We start from the raw sequence: 23,558 nt of genomic DNA, 5'->3' as shown, positions 1-23,558 counted from the left end.
ATGATGTTTTCATTCTTGTAGAGCTGTTCTTTTGGTATTATTTGCATATTGATTAACTCATGAAAAGATATCTTTGTTTAATTATTGGATTCCTCTGGGTTTGGTCTTGTTCTTCTACGAGTTGTGTCTGTATAAAAAGCTTGCACTAATTTTGCAGGTAACAGAACTTAACGTTAGATACATATTTTCTTCGTCTATAAATGAAATAGCATTCTGGTAAATGAGATTATACAAAGCTTCTAGTCAGACAATTTGACTTACTGCATAATTATATTTTAGACATGAGATCATATAGTAGACTCAAATTCTATGATAGATGTGAGAGAAAACAGGTAATCCAAAACTCACTTGAAAGTCAGCAGCCCGAGACATTTTCTTTCTATATACAAACATGTCAGAAAAATGGTTCTGCAGCACTTTGACTTTCCTCACTACTTAAGGAGTATGTAAGAAAATAGGATGAAAAATTCCATTTTCTTTTCTTTTCAGTTTTTCCTTTTTTTTTTTTTTTTTTTTTTTTTTTTTTTGTGAGACAATCTCACTCTCTGGCCCAGGCTGGAGTGCAATGCTGTAGTGACAGCTGGACTCACTGCAACCTCTGCCTCCTGGGCTCAAGCCATTTGCATGCCTCAGCCTCCCCAAGTAGCTAGGACCACAGGAATGAGCCACCATGCCTGGCTGATTTTTGAATTTTTAGTAGAGATGGGGTTTTGCCATGTTCACCAGGCTGGTCTTGAACTCCTGGGCTCAAGCAATCCACCCACCTCGGCCTCCCAAAGTGCTGGGATTACAGGCATGAGCCACCATGCCCAGCCAAAAACTGCCCTATTTTCACAGCGAATACATGAAAAAAAAAAAAAAAAAAAAAAACCTGTAAAATTAAAACATGAAGTTCCTTTGTGGTAACCATTAATGGAACACAAAACCCTCAAGCCAGACGATGAAATACCAGTTCAATTCTGTGTCCATTCATACTTCAGGAAAACTTCTACCAAAATATCTTACAAGGGAAGTATTCTGCTTTACTACACCTTTCATTTAATGAAATACTGATCTGAAAACCGTGAAGTGAAGTTGGGTGACAGTCATTCAAAAAATATCAAGCACGTGCCATGTGCCAGGCACTGTATCCCAGTGAACAAAAATCCCTGCCTTCATTGGATTTTAGCAGAGGAAGCAAAACAATGAAACAGCAGGGCAGAGCACCAGGATGTCAGTCAGGCTGCAATTTCAAACACAGTGGTCAGTGCAGGCCTCATTGAGATGACATTTGTGAAAAAAGTCAAAAGTGGTGAAAAAATTATCCATGAAGTTTTGTGGGAGAAGAGCATCCTAGGCAGAATCTAGCCGTAACAAAGCTCCTACAGCTAGCTATGCTGGAAGAACAGCAAAGCTGGCCAGTGTGAACAAGGCAGAGAAAGCAGGAGGAATTCAACTGGAATTGAATGAGGTGGGGTAGAGTGCAGGTAATTTAGGGCTCCGTAGACCATTGTAAGGTTTCTTTCACTTAGGTAGGAAGCCATCTAACCAAAACTTAGACTACTAAAGGATCAGTCTGGTTGCTTTGAGGGTAGACTGGGATGGGTGAGAGGAGATTCTAATGAGGCAAAACAAAGACCAGTTGGGAAATCACAGGAATAATCCAAACAAACTATGGTAGTGTCTTGGATTAGGGTAATAGCAGTAGAGATGATAAGATTTTAAGTGGAACTAAGATTAGATGAAGGATGTGAGAAGCCCAAGACCATTTCTGCCTGAAAAATGAGAAGAATGAGGTGGTCATTTAAGTGATTGAGGATGAGCGCGAGGAAACGTTTCAGAGGCAAAAATAAGTCTTAGACATGAATTTTGAGGTGTGTAATAATTTTGAGGTGTGAATTTTTAGGTGATACCTAACTGAAGGTGTCACACAGAGAGATTAATATAATCTAATGTTCTTATGATGAGATGAGATCACCAAGATGAGTACTAAGGGAGGAGGCAAGCAGCCCAAGATCGAGCTCCAGGGCACACCTATGTTTTATCAAAATTCAGGGAAATGAAGACTGGGCCGGCAGTAAAAGACAGACTGAGAAGCAGCAGCCAGTAAAGGAGAAACGTCCAGCAAGTGTAGTATTCCGTAAGCCGACTGACAAGCGCTTCAAGGTCAGATACTGGCCGCTGATTAGACTTAAAATGTGGAATTCTTTGGTGAGTTTTACTAAGAGTAGTGAAGTGGAGACGAAGCCTAATCACCTATCAGATGACCTAACCAAGTGTCCACACTTAACAGGCTAGAAAAGCCGTAACCGTGTGGTGCAATCTGGAGACCACAGCATCACCTTGCATTCTTGCACAAAACGTTTCACCTGAAACTTTCAAAAACTTTAGACCTAACTTTCAGTGTACAGGAAGTCCAAAGAGATATTAGAAGTTAAATTAACAACACTACAAAGAAAGACTCAACAAGACAGCAGGCCTAGTATTTCCAGAAAATGAGTATCTTAGTTGAATCCTATTTTGGAGACAAGGATAGCTATTTTAAAAAGAGACGTGGAAAAATCTGAAATAAGGACTTGATGTTAAACTAGGGAAGTATTTAAAGTGGGACAATGGTATTGAGATTATATAGAATCACGTTCTTAGGAGATACGTGTTTAAGTGTTGTGTCTATGGATTTCTTTGAAATAGTTCATGTGAAGCAAATATGGCAAAATATCAAAAAAAGAAAAATATGGTTCTGAAAGCCATTTCCAACTATTCAAACTAATTGATATTCACTTACTCAAAACTCTTTCAACCATTACTTCTTGAGAGCCTACTCAATGCCACACAGTATTCTAGGCACAGGATAGAGTGCTAAGGAAACAGACGTAGTCCCTACCCTCATAGAAATTACAGGTCAATGAATAAGATTGACAAAGAACCTGAGAGTTATAGCACTAGAAACGTTGATAAATAAAAGATAACAGCAAATGATAATGTAGATGAAGGTGGTGACTACCTCCAGTTAGGAAGACAGAGGAGAAAGGTTTGGAAAATTGCATTGCAGGGAAGAACTAAAAATACAGATCGTTTTGTAAAGATTGGAGAAAAGAGTGTGTTTGAAAAAAGAAAGTGTGTGTGCAAAGGCAGTCTCACACTCTTCTGCTCAGTGTTCAGTTGACACCTACCCTCCATCTGCTTCTCCATGGGTTATGCTATGGAAGAGAAGTATGAGATGGCAGTGGAGAAGCAGGTAGCAGATCATGCAGAAACATTCAGGAACTCATTTCTTCCTAAACAAAAGGAGAATCCATTGAAGTTTTTTGGTTTTTTTGAGACCAAGTCTCACTCTGTTGCCCAGACTGGAATGCAGTAGCATGATCTCAGCTCACTGCAACATTTGCCTCCCAGGTTCATTAGATTCTCCTGCCTAAGCCCCCCACGTAGCTGGGATTGCAAGTATGCCCCACCACACCAGCAAATTTTTGTATTTTTACTAGAGATGTTCCAAAACACTGGCCGGGCTTGTCTTGAATTCTTGACCTCAAGTGATCCACCGGCCTCCACCTCCCAAAGTGCTGGGATTACAGGCGTGAGCCACCGTACTGAGCTCATCAAAGATTTTTAAAGTAGCAGGACATGATGTGAAAGATCAATCTGGCATTTTATTGATAATAAATTAAAGCAAGGCAGGGTTGTGAAGGGGCAATCAAGTCAACAAACTGCAAAATGGGATGGATGGAGTTAGTGAGTTGAACTGGAGTGGCAGAGACAGAAAAGTGGACAGATGGGAGCAAATTTCCAAACTTTCATTTACAAAGCTTTGTTAATGATTGAGGTAAAGGTGAAATGAATGTAAAAAAATGATTTCTGGTTTCATGGTGCCATGAACTGTGATCAGGGTGAGCAGGAAAGTAACGAAATTAGACAGTAACATCCAAAGATACGTTTGATCCTGTTCGCCCTGCGATGCCTCTGATACTTCTAAGTGGTTATATCAAGAAGCAGGTAGATTGTCCAAGTTTGAGACTCTCAAAGAAAGTCTCAACTAGAGATAGAAGTTTAGAGCCTTCTTAGTGAAAGCCAAAGGCTGAGCCTTAAGGATCCCAGCACTCAGAGATGAGGCAGTTAAGGACAAGCCAGGAAAGAGCAGGAATCAACTCAGGCCAATCATGTGAGTTCAAATACATTCATAGACTGAGAAAACTGAGATTGTGAATGCCTTGGAGAAAAGGAGCTTTTGTGGACAGATGAGAGTGGGTTTCAGATTGGAGTTGAGTGAAGGGTTAAGAGCTTGCTTCGATGAATCTTTTAAGGAGTTTGTCTATGAAAGGGATTAGCGAAATTAGGAGCTGGAGAGGGTTATGAGGCCTAAAGGGAGAGTTTCGTTATTTGTTTTAGATAACATGAATGACCATATATTGAGGGAAATAATGCAGAAGAAAAGTTGATAATTCTGGGAAAGTATCAGTTGAATGGATTGACAAAGCCAGAGGAGATAGGACACAGAGCACCTGCCCATAGAGCTGCTCCTTTCAAATAGCAGTGGCACCTGGAAAGTTTCCCCTGCTCTGGTTGTGTGATCGTGCTGAGGGTCCAGTGGCCTTCCTTATTTTTTTTTTAATTTAAGTAATTTTTTTATTGAAAAAATAATACATACCTATGGTTTAATTTATTTTTAGTAATACGCAAGGAAATGCCATCAAATATAAGCTTTTCCTGCATCTCAGGCCCTCTCCAAAGAAACCACTGTAATAGCATGTACATGTATTCCTTTCAGAAATATTCTATTGACAGATAAGAATATTTATGCCTATGTAGATAGAGATGAATATAAGTGATTATGTAAATAGAGATTCTCCATTTTTGTGATGTCAGAACTGACCCACTTAAATTCGGGTACTTTAAAAGATATATATTTTTTTTATAAATGGTTGAATTACAAGGAATAAAGAGACCTACATAGACAAGGCAGGAAGCTAGGGGTGGCAGCTATGGAGCTCAAACCACCCCAGGCCCAAAGAGATGAGTGGATGGAGAGATTAGAGAGCTCAGATGCATTTGAGAACTTCAAAGTACCATATATATATATATATATATATATATATATATATATATATATATATATTTTTTTTTTTTTTTGACAGAGTTTGCTCTTGTTGCCCAGGCTGGAGAGCAGTGGTGCTATTTCAGCTCACCTCAATCTCCAACTCCTGGGTTCAAGCAATTCTCCTGCCTCAGCCTCCTGAATAGCTGGGATTACAGGTGCCCACCACCATGCCTGGCTAATTTTTTTTTTTATTTTTAGTAGAGACAAGATTTCACCATTTTGGCCAGGCTGATCTCGAACTCCTGACCTCAGTTGATCCACCCACCTCTGCCTTCCAAAGTGCTGGGATTACAGGCATGAGCTGCTGCATCTGGCTTATAATTCTTTAAAGAGACTGACATTCTTGTGACAATTAAAAACACTGAAAATAAAAACAAATTATTATAGTGTAGCACAGGGCAGACAAGAGAAGTGACAGTTTCTGCTCAAGACCGGCTGAGGCAACATCACGAGAGAGAACCAGGAAAATGCATACCCTGATCTAAAGCTTCTCCCCAGTGCAGTCTCCTCCTATTGGCTAAACTCAATCAATGAGAAGTCAGAGGGTTTAGGATCTCTCAGTGTACTCTGCCTCATGGAGCTAAGAGCAGGGAGGGGAAAGTTGAAGAGTGATTCTTGGAGGCGGAAATGGAGATTTCTGACCTTCATGCATCTCCACAATCAATTCACTATTCACACAACAGCTAGAACAATTGTCATTTAAAACAAATGAATGCATATTATAAACACAGTTCTATACCTCTTGCTTTCTTCCCCTGACAATATATTTTAGAGATTGTGCTTTATCAGTACACATAGATCTACCTTGTCTTTTTAATGGCTGTCAGGGGCTCCATTGTACAGACTCCCTTAATTTATTACTAAGTTTCTAACCAATAAATATTTTCCCCTAGATTTTTTGGCTGACACAAACAATGATGCAATACACATTTTTAAAGATTATTTGGAGAAAGTACACTAGTGTATCTATAAGATAAATTCTTAGACATGAAATGGCTAGGTCTCAATATATGCACATTTGAAATTAATAGACGTTATCAAATTGTTCTCCAGTGTGCACTCTGATCAAAAGTGAAGAAGGCTTTCCCCATTAAATATCAGAGAGATGTTCAGTGAATCTCATTGAAATTTAATTTGTGCTGCTTTGATTATGAATGATGTTGAACATTTTCTATATGTTTAAAAGTGATGGGTTTTTTTTTCTGGCAACTGCCCTGTTCATACCCTTTGCTCATATTTCAATTAAATTGTTTCTTATATTTCCTGAGTATTCTTTATAGGATAAAGAAAATGGCCATTTGTCTGCCAGATTAAAAAAATGCTTACCAATTTGTCTTTGGATTTGGCTATGTTTGGCCATTCAAGATTTTTTTTAAAAAATTATGTAGTCAAATTTATTAATGGTTCCTGGATTTGTGTCTTCATTAGAAAGACCCTCTATATTAATTGTTTATGAACAGTATTCTACCATACCTTATTATTTTTTATTGCCATGTTTAAATCTTTCATCTAGCTGGAATTTATTTTGGTGAATGAAGTAGGGCATCTCAGGCTTCGTTTCCTCACATGAGTAGCTGGTATTCTTACATCATTTACTAAGTAAACCATTTTCTCCACTGACTTATCATGCCACTATTAACATAATGTGTATAAGTCTTGGATTTTTTTTTATTTTATGCTATTGATCTATCTATATTTTAATACACCAATATTAGTTTATATTTACTGTAGACCTATTAAATATTTTATCTTCTATAGATAATCTTACCTATTAAACTTTAATTTCAGAAGGTTCCCAGCCTCTGTATTTTTTGTATCAATTTTCAAATTCAGTATGACATTTTAAGTTTCCCATTAGTAGTATTTGAGGTTGTATTGTCCCAGCATCTAAGTGCTTTGGATGTCTTTTTCACTTCCTCTCTCTTTCTCATCTTTCTTCTTTCTACCTAAATTTCACTATGTACTCTCTATCCTAGTTCATGCCTACCCATACACTTTTCCTAGTCTGCTCCTGCAATTTGTAATCAAAGATACAGTCGGTTGGCTGGTTACAGTGGCTTACCCCTGTAGTCCCAGCATTTTGGGAGGCCCAGGAGGGTGGATCACTTGAAGTCAAAAATTTGAGACCAGCCTGGCCAATATGGTGAAACCCCGTTTTCTATTAAAAATACAAAAATTAGCCGGGTGTGGTGGTGGGCACCTGTAATCACAGCTACTCAGGAGGCTGAGGCAGGATAGTCTCTTGAATGTGAAAAGCAGAGATTGCAGTAAGCTGAGATCACCCCACTACTCTCCAGCCTGGGTGACAGAACTAGACTCTGTTATATATAAAAAAAAAAAAAAGATACAGCAGGTTGTGGTGAAATAAAAGATATTTATGGACATGAAGCAGGTAGATCAAACTTGATACTTAAAACAAGTATCATGTTACATGTTCCTATGCATTTCAGAGAATTTACTTTGGGACACAATATTTATTGTATCTTCTTTTTGTTATCATCATCTTTCTTTTTCCAGCAGAAGAGATGAGATGGAAATAAGGCTAAATACTTTTTTTGGGAGAAGTATAGTTTACAATTATTCTAAATTTATCTCATGTTGAAAAAAACAAATTATGAGTTTAAATTTAAAATTTATTTTTCTAAGAGTTTCTATCAAAACCTATCAGGTTTGAAACTTCCTTGTTAAATAAGGAAAGTTATTACCTCAAACTGAAAATGTCACTGATTACCACTGGTTCCTACACACAGAGTATCTGAGGCATTTTAATTAATTTACCTCCAAGTAATAAATTAATAATGTAACCCCTTTAATCCTTTTGGGCTTCTTGAGGTCTCATTCTACTCCACATTTTTAAGATTTTCTACTTGGAGAATTAAAATAGATGCTGAGTTTATTTTGCCTTTAGGTTTTCCCTTTGCTGTCTATCCTGCACCTTATTACTACATTAACATTTTAAAATATGGTTTTATCAAGTATCTTCATTTTTGAAAACTTTCAGTGCTTTCCACACCTAGTAAAAAATGTTCGAAATGCCAAAGCTGGTAAAAACCAAAAGCAATGGCAATAAAAGCCAAAATAGACAAATGAGATCTAATTAAACCTAAGAGTTTCTGCACAGCAAAAGAAACTATCACTACAGTGAACCAGAAACCAACAGAATGGGAAAAAGTTTTTGAAATTTACCCATCTAACAAAGGGCTAATATCCAGAATCTACAAAGAACTGAAACAAATTTACAATTAAAAAAAAATCAAAAAATGGGTGAAGAATATGAACAGACACTTTTTGAAAGGATATTTATGCAGCCACTAAACGTGGAATAAAAGCTCATCATCACTGGTCATTAGAGAAATGCATAAAACCACATTGAGATGCCATCTCATGCCAGTTAGAATGGTGATCATTAAAAAATCTGGAGAAAACAGATGCTGGAGAAGATGTGGAGAAATAGGAATGCTTTGACACTGTTTATGGGAGTATAAATTAGTTCAACCATTGTTGAAGATAGTGTGGTGATACCTCAAGGATCTAGAAATAGAAATTCCATTTGACCCAGCAATCCCATTACTAGGTATATTCCCAAAGGATTATAAATCATTCTGTTATAAAGACACATGCACATGTATGTTTATTGTGACACTGTTTACAATAACAAAGACCTGGAACCAACCCAAATGCCCATGAATGATAGACTACATAAAGAAAGTACGGCACATATACACCATGGAATACTATTCAGCCATAAAAAGGATGAGTTCATGTCCTTTGAAGGGACATGGATAAAGCTGGAAACCACCATTTTCAACAAACTGACACAAAAACAGAAATCCAAACACTGCATGGTCACACTAATAAGTAGGTGTTGAACAATGAGAACACATGGACACAGGGAGGGGAACATCACACACTGGGACCTGCAGGGCTGTGGGGAAGCTAGGGGAGGGATAGCAGTGGGCAGAGAGATTGGGGAGGGATAACGTTAGGAGAAATACCTAATATAGATGACAGGGGATGGATGCAGCAAACCACTATGGCACATGTATACCTATGTAACAGACCTGCACGTTCTGTACATATACCCCAGAATTTAAAGAATAATTTTAAAAAAAATCATTTGAGAAACTTAAAGAAAAAAAAAAAAAACATTCTATTAGGAGTGAAGAGACTTTATCTCCCTGATGCATCCTGCTGATGGCTGGCTTTATTTTGTCTCTGGATAAAGTTCAAAAATCTCTTGAACAGTGAACGGACTGTGCATCATAAGACAATATCCCAGAAATATTGTTTCCTGCTATTTAACTTCTTGATAAGAAACCTCAATCAAATGGCAGAGTTTAAACAGTAGGCACCCAGTAAATATATGTTGGATGAACAAAGTTACATTCTCCAAGAAAATCTTTTTTTTTTTATATTGCATTTTAGGTTTTGGGGTACATGTGAAGAGCATGCAAGATAGTTGCATAGGTACGCACATGGCAGTGTGATTTGCTGCCTTCCTCCCCATCACCTGTATCTGGCATTTCTTCCCTTGCTATCTCTCCCCAACTCCCCACCCCATGCTGTCCCTCCCCTATTTTCCCCTGACAGACCCCAGTGTGTGATGCTACCCTCCCTGTGTCCATGTGTTCTCATTGTTCAACACCTGCCTATGAGTGAGAACATGTGATATTTGTAGCATTCCATGATGTATATGTGCCACATTTTCCTTGTGCAATCTATCGTTGATGGGCATTTGGGTTGCTTCCAGATCTTTGCTATTGCAAACAGTGTCACAATAAACATATGTGTACATGTGTCTTTATAACAGAATGATTTATAATCCTTTGGATATATACCTAGTAATGGGATTGCTGGGTAAAATGGAATTTCTATTTCTAGGTCCTTGAGGAATTGCCACACTGTCTTCAACAATGGTTGAACTTGTTTACACTCCCACCAACAGTGTAAAATATTCCTGTTTCTCCACATCCTCTCCAGCATCTGCTGTCTCCAGATTTTTAATGATCACCATTCTAACTGGCATGAGATGGCATCTCAATGTAGTTTTCATTTGCATTTCTCTAATGACCAGTGATGATGAGCATTTTTTCATATGTTTGTTGGCCTTATGTATGTCTTCTTTTGTAAAATGACTGCTCATATCCTTTGCCCACTTTTGAATGGGATTGTTTGTTTTTTTCTTGTAAATCTGTTTTAGTTCTTTGTAGATTCTGGATATCAGCCCTTTGTCAGATGGGTAGATTGCAAAATTTTTTTCCCATTCTATTGGTTGCCAATTCACTCTAATGACTGTTTCTTTTGTCGTACAGAAACTGTGGAGTTTGATTAGGTCCCATATTTCTATTTTGGCTTTTGTTGCCAATGTTTTTGGTGTTTTGGTCGTGAAATCCTTGCCTACGCCTATGTCCTGGATGGTTTGCCTAGATTTTCTTCTAGGGTTTTTATGGTGTTACATCTTATGTTTAAGTCTTTAATCCATCTGGAGTTAATTTTAGTATAAGGTGTCAGGAACGGGTCCAGTTTCTGCTTTCTGCACGTGGCTAGCCAGTTTTCACAACAGCATTTATTAAACAGGGAATTCTTTCCCCATTGCTTGTTTTTGTCAGATTTGTCAAAGATTGGATGGTTGTAGATGTGTTGTGTTGCCTCCAAGGCCTCTGTTCTGTTCCATTGGTCTATATCTCTGTTTTGGTACCAGTACCATGCTGTTTTGATTACTGTAGCCTTGTAGTATAGTTTGAAGTCCAGTAGTGTGATGCCTCCCACTTTGTTCTTTTTGCTTAGAATTCACTTGGCTATGTGCGCTCTCTTTTGGTTCCATATAAAGTTTAAGGTGGTTTTTTTCCAGTTCTGTGAAGAGGTCATTGGTAGCTTGATGAGGATAGCGTTGAATCTGTAAATTTCATGATATTGGTTCTTCCTAACCATGAACATGGAATGTTTCTCCATCTGTTTATGTCCTCTCTTATTTTGTTGAGCAGTGGCTTGTAGTTCTCCTTGAAGAGGTCCTTTACGTTCCTTGTTAGTTGTATTCCCAGGTATTTTATTTTCTTTGTAGCAATTGTGAATAGCAGTTAGTTCTTGATTTGGCTCTCTTTAAGTCTGTTATTGGTGTATAGGAATGCTTGTGATTTTTGCACATCAATTTTGTATCCTTAGACTTTGCTGAAGTTGCTTATCAATTTCAGGACATTTTGGGCTGAGACGATGGAGTCTTCTAGATATACAATCATGTTGTCTGCAAATAGAGACAATTTGATTTCCTTCTTTCCTAATTGAATACCCTTTATTTCTTTTTCTTGCCTGATTGCTCTGGCTGGAACTTCCAATACTATATTGAATAGGAATGGTGAGAGAGGACATCATAGTCTAGTGCCAGATTTCAAAGGGGATGCTTCCAGTTTTTGTCCATTCAGTATGTTGATTTGTCATAAATAGCTTTTATTATTTTGAGATACATTCCATCAAACCTAGTTTATTGAGGGTTTTTAGCATAAAGGGCTGTTGAATTTTGTCAAAGGCCTTCTCTGCATCAATTGAGATAATCATGTGGTTTTTGTCTTTGGTTCTGTTTATGTGGTGAATTACATTTATAGACATGTGTATGTTGAAACAGTCTTGCATCCCCAGGATGCAGCCTACTTGATCATGGTGGATAAGCTTTTTGTTGTGCTGTTGTAGTCAGTTTGCCAATATTTTATTGAACATTTTTGCATCTATGTTCATCATGGATATTGGCCTGAAGTTTTCTTTTCTTGCTGAGTCTCTGCCAGGTTTTGGTATCAGGATGATGTTGGACTCATAATATGATTTGGGAAGGATTCCCTCTTATTGGATTCTTTGGAATAGTTTCAGAAGGAATGGTACCAGATCCTCTTTGCATGTCTGGTAGAATTCAGCTGTGAACCCATCTGGACCTGGGCTTTTTTTGGTTGGTAGGCTCTTAATTGCTGCCTCAACTTCAGACCTTGTTATTGGTCTATTCAGGGTTTTGACTTCTTCCTAGTTTAGGCTTGGGAGGATACAAGTGTCCAGTAATTTATCCATTTCTTCCAGTTTTACTAGTTTACATGCATAGAGTTGTTTGTAATAATCTCTGATGATGGTTTGTGTTTCTGTGGAATCTGTGATGATATCCCCTTTATCATTTTTTATTGCATGTATTTGATTGTCCTCTCTTTTCTTTTATATTAATCTGGCTAGTGGTCTGTCTATTTTGTTGATCTTTTCAAATCACCAGCTCCTGGATTTATTGATTTTTTTGAAGAGTTTGTTGTGTCTCTATCTCCTTCAGTTCTGCTCTGATCTTAGTTATTTCTTGTCTTCTGCTAGGTTTTGAGTTTTTTTGTGTTTTTTGTTTGTTTGTTTGTTTGTTTGTTTGTTTTTATCTTGCTCCTCTAGCTCTTTCAATTTTGATGATAGGGTGTCGATTTGAGATCTTTCCTTGCTTCTCATGTGGGCATTTATTGCTGTATATTTTCCTCTAGACACTACTTTAAATGTGTCCCAGAGATTCTGGTATGTTGTGTCTTTGTTCTCATTGGTTTCGAAGAACATCTTTATTTCTGCCTTCATTTTGCTGTTTATCCAGTCAACATTCAAAAGCCAGTTGTTCAAGTTCCATGAAGCTGTGTGGTTCTGAGTTAGTTTCTCAATTCTGAGTTCTAACTTGATTGCACTGTGGTCTAAGAGACTGTTTGTTTTGATTTCCATTCTCTTACATTTGCTGAGGAGTGATTTACTTCCAATTTTGTGGTCAATTTTAGAGTAGGTGTGATGTGGTGCTGAGAAGAATGTATATTCTGTGGATTTGGGTTGGAGAGTTCTGTAAATGTCTATTAGGTTTGCTTGATCCAGGTCTGAGTTCAAGTCCTGGATATCCTTGTTAATTTTCTGTCTTGTTGATCTGTCTAATGTTGACAATGGGGTTTTAAAGTCTCTAATGTAATAATCAACACATTTTACAATCTAACCCAACCAATTGTTCATACAGTTAACATCTATCAGTTCAGCTGTTTTCAATTCCATATAATATAAGGCAACACATAAATGACTTAAATAATAGCAGCCAGCAAAGGTATCATGTCACAGTAAGAAGGCAAGATGCACGTCAGCATCAAAATAGAGAAACTGCAGTCCTGTTTTGGTTAGGATGTATCTGTTGATTTTTATTTTTCTTTTTGAATTTTATTTATTTATTTATTTATTTATTTATTTTTGAGAAGGAGCCACTCTGTTGCCCAGGCTGGAGTGCAATGGCACTATCTCAGCTCACTGCAACCTCCCTCTCCAAGGTTCAAGTGATTCTCCTGCCTCAGCCTCCCAAGTAGCTGGGATTACAGACATCCACCACCATGTGCCACACCCAGCTAATTTTTTTTTTCTATTTTTAGTAGAAATGGGGTTTCACCATGTTGGTCAGGCTGTTCTTGAACTCCTGACCTCAGGTGACCCACCTGTCTTGGCCTCCCAAAGTGCTGAGATCACAAGCATGAGCCACTGTGTCTGACCTATTTGTTATAATAAAGACCCAAAATAACAATAACAATGGCTTAAAACATACAGAATTCTATTTCTCTCTCATGAAAATCTTAGGGTAGGTGGCCCAGGGCTGATATGCTATCCAAAGTTCAGATTACTTAGATATTTTCCCTTTATTCTCTCTTTTCTTCTGAGATGGCTTCTTCAGTTCACACATCACAGGTTCATTTCTGGAAGGAGGTTGGGAAGGACGAGAAAAGGAGAAATAGTGCACATCCTTCCCTTTTAGGGGCTTCATCCAGACGTTGCCCATGGCCCTTCCATTGCCTTGAGCTCAGTCACAGGGCTGCATAACTTAAAGAAAGCCTGAAAAATATTGTCTGTGACTGGTGGTGGTTCTATGTCAAGATGTAAATTCTATTGCTATAAAAGAGGATTGTAAATTTTGCAGAACAATGTGCAACAGCTTAATGACTTTGTTAAGAAGCCTGGTTCTTTTCTTTTTGTTCCTCGGAGACTGAAATAGTCTCCCCTTCCAAAAGCCACAGGCCATGTGAAGGAGGCTGAATACCTGAGCAAGAGCAGAGTGATGACGGGAAGAGAGGAGAAAGGGCTGTGGCATGGGCATCCACACCTGTCTACCATGATCCTCATTCCTGAATGCAAACTTTCTTCTCTAGCCAACCTCAATGATTTATTATGTCATAACCACATTTCGTGCTGAACTAAACTAGTGCAAGCCCTTGCCTTCTCTCCACATAGGAGGGGATTCCTCCTCTTTCCAGGCTACCCAAATCTGAACTTTCTTTCAAAGATGTGTTACTCCCAAAAACGGGTCGCATATGCATAAAACAGTGGCCTATGATCCTAATTCTGTACCAGTATTTCTAATATCTGGCATACATAGAGAACTGACTTGCTAATTACATTTTCATGAATAAATACAAATTCTTGAGAATGAAACTTTCCCTATTCTTTGTTTCTCTAGAGTTCATTTTAGAGTGCCTTATGTGGAGCAGGCGACTGACTGATTTAAAAGATCGTAGTGTTATTTATTCAGGTTTAACACAGTTCAACCTGGAGACAGATGAATAAACAGATGGTTTTGCAGGTTCTTCTCCTGTGAGCCAGAATCTTTCAAAAGACATTTTATTTGCAAAACGATGAGGAATAGATTGTAAAAGTATAACTCTAAGTAAATTAACAAAATGAGATAAAGTGAACTCTAGTTTATTATAATTTAAAAAAACATTTAAAAGGCAGAAAACCCAAATTAAGTTGCTTATATCATAACAGTGAAATTAAGGATCAATAGATGTGGACCAAATATGCTTGATTATTTTTTTAATGAAAAGTTTGGGCATAATGTAGGAGGCACAGTAAATATCTTAGCAGTGAAATATTTCTATAAATAAATGCCGGTTCAAGGCGCTCCATCAATATCACATTAGCATTTCTAGTTTTACCACTATAATGTTATACAGTAATAAAGTATTAAATTAGTTACTGGAATTGTGATTACTTTTCTATATAATTTTTATTTGAATAAAATAAATAGAAGACACTCCATAGAGAATATCCTTTCAACTGAAATCAATATCTAATTAGTATAGAAATAAAAGTACTCAAATATTGTTGAGATAAATGTGGAAAGTAGTATAAAAGGAAATACTATGATTATGGAAACATTGCTTAGAGTCAACAGTATGAATAATAGTATTCAAAAAAACCAAGCACTCTAAATGTATTTCTTGTCTTAATAAGCAAAAATAAAATTTCATGCTGCAATGAAGGGAAAAAAATCAAAAATTAAGGAGGAAACGTATACTGGAATAATAACTTATAAATCATTTTAAATAATGGTCCAATCATTTACAGAAATAAGCTATCAGTAACCTAGAAGCAGTCTTTCCTAAGTTTAGAAAAGGGCATAGTTAATGTCCAGGTGTCAAACTGGTATTAGTCTAAAAGCAAATCAAATATCCTACCACTGTTATTTGTATGCAATCTAAGTAGGGAAAAGCCTTAGCTAACTCTGAGATTGAGAATGCTGAACTTGATTTTATGATGAAGTGAAACTGACTTTATAGTCAGTGATCACTTCCATGAATTATATGAAGTCTACAATCAGGTTCAGAAATGATTTAACTTACTAAATGACATTACAAAGATGATTATATGTCGCTCTGAGTGCATCAGATTAAAAATGGTAGGAGGACCTATCGAAAAGTAGTCTTAGGAGAAATGACTGAATACATTGTGTTTGCCCTGTCTGCATGCCATGCTGTCTTCTCCCCTTGTGCCCGCTCCCTGGGCTGTTTCTCCTCCTACTCAGCATTTGTGTTCTGCTTTGTGCCCCCACGCTGCAGAGAAGTACAATGCTTTAGAGCCTTGTTATTCAAAGCCTGGTCCTCTCACCGACCACATGAGCATCACCAGGGACCTTGTTAGGATTTCAGAATCCCAGACTCCAATCCTGACTTCAAGAATCAGAATCTTAAGATTTTCAAGAGATTCCTATGCTCACAAAGCTTTGAGAAACATTGCTTTTGAGTCCCAAGGATCTGGTTTATACAGAACAGCAAGCTATTCTGATAAACACTGCACTGTTCATGGCTGTATGGTTCCACCAGAACACATTTCTATGTGATTTCTGGAGTCATGGTGCTATGACTGGTTTTCAAGTCAAGTTTTACAAAACCATATGTGGTTTCAAAAGTAACACAAAGATTTAATTTTATTTTAAAATGTCTATTTTAACTTTTAAACACTGTAGATGAAAAACACCTTCGAAGTGCCTTGATGATTACCAGTGCATTCAGTTATGCTGTCAAGCTAACATTTTTTAGATTTGAAATAAAATTTCTTCCACTATCCTTGCTTAATTAAGTAATACACATACACTACAAAGTAAGCTACTACAAACAAACAAATCTCGTACCATTTGCAGTTTCTTCTATTTGTGAATCTCAAATTTCCAATGCTTTGCAATTAAAATCAAGTTCAGAAATAAAAGGGATGCTATGGGTAAAATAAAAGTGCAACTGTCATCCATAACCCTGGAGTGAATTGTGACATCCATCTAAGCAGCCACTCTGTCTACGTGGGTTTATTTCACATTAAGTAATTGCAACCCACTTGACCTTCAAAAATATAGCTTTCATTTGTCTTATGTATTGGCGTCTAAATAAATGTTATTTGAATAAAATGCATTTTGATTCTAAATCATTTTGAAAGGCTGTAACTAAAAGTACGATTCCGACAGAGAGGGCAGGGCTGTCTGGAGCCCGAGTTAATTTGATGCATCACTTCTTCTGGAGTCCTGTGATCACAACACATTGACACCTGTGAACTTCTTCCCTGTATCTTCCTGATCCCAGTCAAGTCATTCTCAAGTAGAAGCAGTTGAGTCATTTTGATTCATTTTTGATGTGAATCAAACTTTCAAGCTAGGACATGCCATGAAGCAAATTACGCATTCCCTGTGGCCTACTAAAAAAAATGAGTTTATTAGAGCAAGAGTCTGGATTTGAGAATAAAATCATAGAAACAAATAATGTATATTTCTCACAGCAAAAGAGATTTGTTCTAAAATTACTTCAATTTCTTTGTGGTGTAACTTTCTGGCATTTAATTCATCCATTCTTTTAGTCAATGTGTCAATAGGTGGTTAGTGAGTGTGCACCTAGTTACGTAAAACACTGTAAGATAAAAACCCCTAATTGTAGAAATCTCAGTTCAGAAGAGACAGGTGTTCAACACATCATTACTAAGCAATGTAGTAATAGTGTATTGGACATAGGTTACTGGTTCTAGGAAATAATAGGAAAGGGGCTGCTAGGTTAATTAGTATTTTATTTTGCTTGGTAACTGGCCCTAACTTTTTAAAAAATATTTATGGTGATAGGGTTTGCAATTATATTTGAATCAAGTTGGTTTGGAAATAAAGCATTTTCCACCATTAAGAATTACAATGTCCATAATCATCACAGGGAGAATGTCAGTTTTAAAAATAAGAACTGACTGGGGATGGTGGCTCATGCCTGTAATCCCAGCACTCTGGGAGGCTGGGGTGGGTGGATCACATGAGGTCAGGAGTTTGACACCAGCCTGACCAAATGGCGAAATTCTGTGTCTACTAAAAATACAAAAATTAGCCAGATGTCAGGGTGCATGCCTGTAATCCCAGCTACTCAGGAAGCTGAGGCAGGAGAATCACTTGAACCCCTTGAACCCGGAGGCAGAGGTTGCAGTGAGCCAAGATGGCACCACTGCACTCTAGCCTGGGTGACAGAGCAAGACTTTATCTCAGAAATAAATAATAAAAATAAGAATTATAAAAAAAAAAAAAAAGAGAAAATTGAAATTCCATCTAAATGCAAAAAAAAAAATACTTTTAAAGAGATCCTTAATACTGAATTTTGGAAATATATTTGGACCTGTATATTTGTGAATCCATCTGTGAATCCAACGAATGACAGATAGAAAAGAAACAATTTTTAAAAATACAATGATAAATCTAAGTAACCTAGAGATGATTTAATTACATGGAAGGCTGTGCATAGATTATATGCAAATACTGTACCATTTTATAACAGGGACTTGAAAATTCATGGATTTGGTTATCTGTGGGGTAGGGAGGTGGTATAGAACAATCTCCCTCCAGATACGGAGGGATAACTTGTATTCATTTAGTCTCACTTGATGCTATAGGCTTTTTGCATGTGTGTAAGAACACAGTAATCTTTTCTATCATGGAGATGATTTTCTACTTTGCCTATTATTTACACCACATTTAGATTCCAGCCTGGTTTTCCTTTGCTACTCACTACACTTCTGCACTACTTCTGAATTAATTGATATAATGAGCTGATGTGAATTACTTTTAATATTAGTCTGAGCTAATATTAACCCACAATAATTTAGAAAGTGAATATACCATACAACATCATATACATACTGAATTCCAAAACTAAGTATCAAGGATGTTTTAGTTTTCTGTCATTTTGAAGTGTCTAGCCCATTGCTTCCTTCCATGATGCAGAGAACCACCTGCTCTGGGTGTAAACACCTTCTGCCATGTGTGGCTGGGTGCCTCAGGGCTCGTGCAGCATAGTGGCTATAGGAAAGGTCAGACCACCTAGTGCTTTCACTCTTCCACCGCCTTATCAGTGCTTTTTTCACGTATTCTGCTAGGCACGATATTCAACATTTTAATAATAAACATACAACTCTTCAGGCCTCAGGCGAAGTGTTCTAAACTTTATGAAGTCCTTTATTTATTATCCACGTGGAACTCCTCTACTATCCAAATTTCTATAGCATTTCATATCTCTTTTATGACTCATCAAATTCTTCTGGGTTTGCATTTTTCATGAATCAGATCCCCACCCCACCTCCAGCCAAACTGTAAAATCTTTGGAGATGAAGCATCTTTGTAGCCTTGATAACCTAGAGCCCAAATTTTATAAAAAGAGTCTATTAAACTTTGGGCGAATTTTCCATTCCTCATGATCATTCAACAAGATGCTTTTGTTTATGTTGTATCTTTCCCCAACAATGTTTTTTTCTCTCGTTTTCTTCTCTTGCAGTCCTGTCCATTTATTGAGTCTCAGCCCAAAAACTTTTAATTGTGCCCAAAATGTACATGCGATTCCTCGTGTGAAATCCCATAGTACCTTATTTGTGCCTGCATTATGCTGTTTTTCATTTCTTCCTTGCACTGTAGTTTTCATACATACTACATCTAATTCTGTATACACTACAAGCTCTTTCTGCAAGGCTGTAAATACAATGTTAGTCATGTATTTTCCATTGTGCTGTGCCTAAAGCAAGTGCTCAATCAGTGTTTGTTGCAGGAGTAAAGGTTTGTAAAAACTTGAGGAAGAACAGCACAGCTACTCAAAGCGGGGCGGGTGTGGCGGGCGGGGCTCCATGCCAAACTGAGCCAATCCCTGCTACAGATGGTTTTAGGCATGGCTAATGGTAAATTGAGAACAAGAGTTGGAGATTGCTATTGCTGAGGCCAGCTCTATCAGATTTTGTAGCAAGGAGCGACTGGGGAATTATGATAAAGGGGTTGCTTGCAAGGTGGCTTTTTATCTGTCTTACCTGTGACCCATGATTATAGATTCTGCTATTTTAATCTGGAAGAGTTTTCCTATTTTTGACAATTCCCTACTAAAGTCTAGATGTCTTTTGTGAGTACTGGTATATCACAATGAATACCTTTGTTATCTGTAAGCATCTTAACCAGGATTATTAAAAAAAAAAAAAATCACGTCGTGGGGCAGATGAAGAGAGGAACTGATGGGAGAGATAAGAGATGGAACCAGCAGAAAGGAAAGGGTTTGTGCCATTGAAACAGGGGTGTTTCTGGACAAATTTCAACCTCACAATTTCTGAGGGACAGTCGAGCTGTGCTCTGGAGGCTGTGTTTCAGATACTTACAGCTTCCATTTGCTGGCTCACTATTTCCTGCCTATTAATGAACTATTAATACTTCAGCAACATTATCTCCAAAGCTAAAATTACTTGTAAGATAGAGATCATTGTCCTGTTTTTCAAAGCTGAAAACTAAGGTTCAAAGAGATTAAATTAAGTAGTCACAATTAGTTATCTCAATGAAAAGGTATAAATTTGAACACAAAACCTGCGTTTTTTTCCCCTGTGTTATGTTTGCTGCCTCCTTAAGCAGGCTGCTTTTATTATCCAGTGGGAAATAGGGAGAGGTGTTTGGAAGACTTAGAACTCCTTTCTTTCTCATTTAGTTTATTTTCATTGCTGTTTTCATGACATTATTTCAAAAACTCAAATTGCTATGAAAAACTTGGTGATGCCCCTCTTTAAGTCAGTATTTGACTTAAGAAAGAACAGAGTAAAGTAAGAAATAAGACAGCTTATCTTCTATCTTTCACCAGGAGGAAACTTAGCTATTGTCTTTGTTGCGGGGTAAAAGGAAAAAGAAAATGAATCAGTGATATTCAAATAAATCCCTCAGTTGTTTGTCAGTATCTACTGTTTACTCAAAAATGGGAAGCACCAGGCCTGTGATATATCATCTTTGTTGCGCTTGGCACCTTCCATCATGAATCATATTAATCTGCTTAAACTAACAAGGATTAATTACCTTGGTAAGACAACCTGGCATTGAAATGATATATTGCCCAGACAGCTTGGAATTTGGCCACTCATAAATCTAATTTGTTGTTGGTTTATTTCTGTTTGTCTCTTTCTCTGACAGATGTGTGCCCAATCACTGTGAGCATGGTGGAAAGTGTTCGCAAACATGGGACAGCTTCAAATGCACTTGTGATGAGACAGGATACAGTGGGGCCACCTGCCACAACTGTGAGTGCCAATTTATCTCACTTTAATCTCGTAATTGCATGAGAATCTCAAGTTTTTAGCTATGCTTTAAAGCTTAGCAACCTGAATAATCTACGTAATACATCACTCGAATCTGGAAAACCAAGATTCAGTTGTCATTTCTCCAAAAAATAGCATTCTACCTGTTAAAATATGTTCTCTGGTGGCAATTGACTCAAAAAGAAGGTCCAACATTTTCACTGTTCCATAAATCCGTAGTTGAGATTGGAAGGCCAAACTTGGATTTGCCTCTCTGTGTCTAACCTATGTCTGTTTGGGTTGATTTTTTGGGAAATTGTGTTAGTGTGATGTCTCTGGCTGGACCCTCATTTATCAATTAATCACAGTGGGAGACAGAGTGTAATTGGAACATTTTGTTTCTGGATGATAGCTGCCTCATGCTTTAGCCCAACTATTTGGCTACATTTATTTAGATAAAAGAAGTGAGTCAGAAATGGAATATCTAAAAGTTAATAGACGTAAAATGAAAACATAAGAAGGCAAAAATATTTTTAAGTAGCAAAAATAAAAAGTAATATGCAAAATGATTAGTAAAACATAAATGTGCCTTGCTTTTTATAATAGCTTTATTCCAAAAGGTTAAATAAAAATTAATTTTACTTAAAATTTCTTAATTTAATGCTCACTCCATAAATGTAATATTAATTTTCCAAACACTTTTGAAAACAAAGCACTTTTGAAAACAGATTTGGCATAAATCATAATTAAAAGAAGAGAATCAACTGTTGGGTAGTGTGTACATCTGTCTGTGCCTGTGTGTGTGTGTGTGTGTGTGTGTGTGTGTGTGTGTGTGTGTGTATGTGTGTGTAGGGAAGGAAGAGTGAGAAAAAAAGAGAGAATTCAACCTTCTCTCAATATGCCCAAACACTGAAACTCTAATGTCTAAACCCTCTGATTATACGAATAAAATGCCCTTCATTTTACTTTTAGGAAATAGTGACAAGAAAACTACCTCAGAGTAGAGCCCTGGGTACAGTAAAAATGTCATACATGTCTCTAATCCTTTCCATTGTGTTATTTATAGTAATATGCAGCAAGAAATCATGTTTTGAATGTATTGTAAAATGCTGACTTAAAACGTTGCACACATTTATTTATTTAGGTAGATATTCAAAAACAAGGCCAAGGAAATCTTGACAAAACTAACAATGGGAAGATGTAAACAAAGTCAAAATAGACAGACACTTAGTAGATTCATTATCTGTGTTTACATATTTAAAAGTAATTTAATGAATAAAGAACAAAAATTATATGGAAATTAATTCGAAGAAAAGAGATAAAACTAAAATTATGCCTTACCAATCACATCAAAATATTAACGTTCAGCATGTGACATTCATTATGTAAATGATGATGCTAAAATTCCATAACTTTGATGAAACTGGGTACCTTCACTCCATTCATATAATTTGTATATATCTTGTTCCTGAAATATGGTAATGCTAACCAATGGTAAAAAGCAAGAACTCAGTGGTGGTTGCAAGGATTTTCTATCTCACTGATGACTATTACAGTGAATTGAAAAGCAAGTTATTCTTTTTTTATATATCTGCTTTCATCATTAAATACACAGAAAAAATACAAAAAAAAAAATTTAAAATGTATGCTATTGGTTGAGTAGTTGAGGTTTGTTTTGTTTAAGGGTAATCACTCCAAGGATTAGAAATACCTTAAGTGTATTTAGGTTTGGCGCTAGTTGGCAGCTCGAAACATTTTTAATATTGGAATATTGTCTTTTGTTCTGCTGCTCCTTCCTATTTTTTCCTTGCTCCATTTTTTTGGATCTTTAAAAGCAGAATCATATAATAAGGCTGAGCACAGTGGCTCTCACCTGTAATCCCAGAATTTTGGGAGGTCTAGGCGGACGGATCATGAGGTTAGGAGTTCAAGACCAGCCTGGCCAACATAGTAAAACTCTGTCTTTACTAATAATACAAAAATTAGCTGGGCATGGTGTGCGTGCTTGTAATCCCAGCTACTCGAGGGGCTGAGGCAGGAGAATTGCTGGAACCGGGACCTGGGAGGCAGAGGTTGCAATGAGCCCCTGCACTCAAGCCTGGGCTACAGAGAGAGACTTTGTCAAATAAATAAATAAGCCTGAGCTGTTGTTGTCTTCTCCAAATGAAGCCAAAATTTTGAATATCAAACATGTGAATGAATAGAGGTGAAAATACCATACTGCATAATTCAAGAAAGGGTTGGCTGGAGACTATTTTGTTTTGAGACATATACATTGTAGCTAATTGAAGGCCATTTGCCTCCTAATAACCTGAAAGACTTGATACAGTCTTACCCACATGGAATTGCTAAAAATTTCACACAGCACATAATGTAAGAAGATATAATGTATGCCATTCAGTTCCACACAGACTGAACAATTTTACATTTTTACTAAATCAGTAATCACATTCATTGCAAGAAGATCAAAATGAAAAGACCCCAGTTTCTGATATTTCTGACACTAGCTATAAAATCATCAGGTCATGTGCCTTTGTGGTAAATCATTTGACTTTTCTTAGACTTTTCACGACTGAAGTCTCTTGGCTTTCTAAAAGCCAATGAGCTGAGATTTGCAGCTGCTTATTTTGTGTGCTGTGAGTTTGAACCTTGC

General features: G+C 37.1%; 1 protein-coding gene across 2 annotated transcripts in view; it reads left to right on the top strand.

Moving 5' to 3' along the window:
• The window catches only part of CNTNAP2 (contactin associated protein 2), a 2,246,749-nt gene that overhangs the window by 1,312,010 nt on the left and 911,181 nt on the right, over window positions 1-23,558 (top strand). For both annotated transcript variants that reach the window (XM_074378960.1, XM_003929829.4), the window contains one exon: window positions 20,802-20,908. In XM_074378960.1, the coding sequence (XP_074235061.1) occupies window positions 20,802-20,908 (107 nt within the window). The remainder of the gene's footprint in view (window positions 1-20,801; window positions 20,909-23,558) is intronic.

Source organism: Saimiri boliviensis, chromosome 10 (assembly GCF_048565385.1).
Source record: "Saimiri boliviensis isolate mSaiBol1 chromosome 10, mSaiBol1.pri, whole genome shotgun sequence".
Lineage (NCBI taxonomy): Eukaryota > Metazoa > Chordata > Mammalia > Primates > Cebidae > Saimiri > Saimiri boliviensis.
This window is presented reverse-complemented; position numbering and strand designations above follow the sequence as displayed.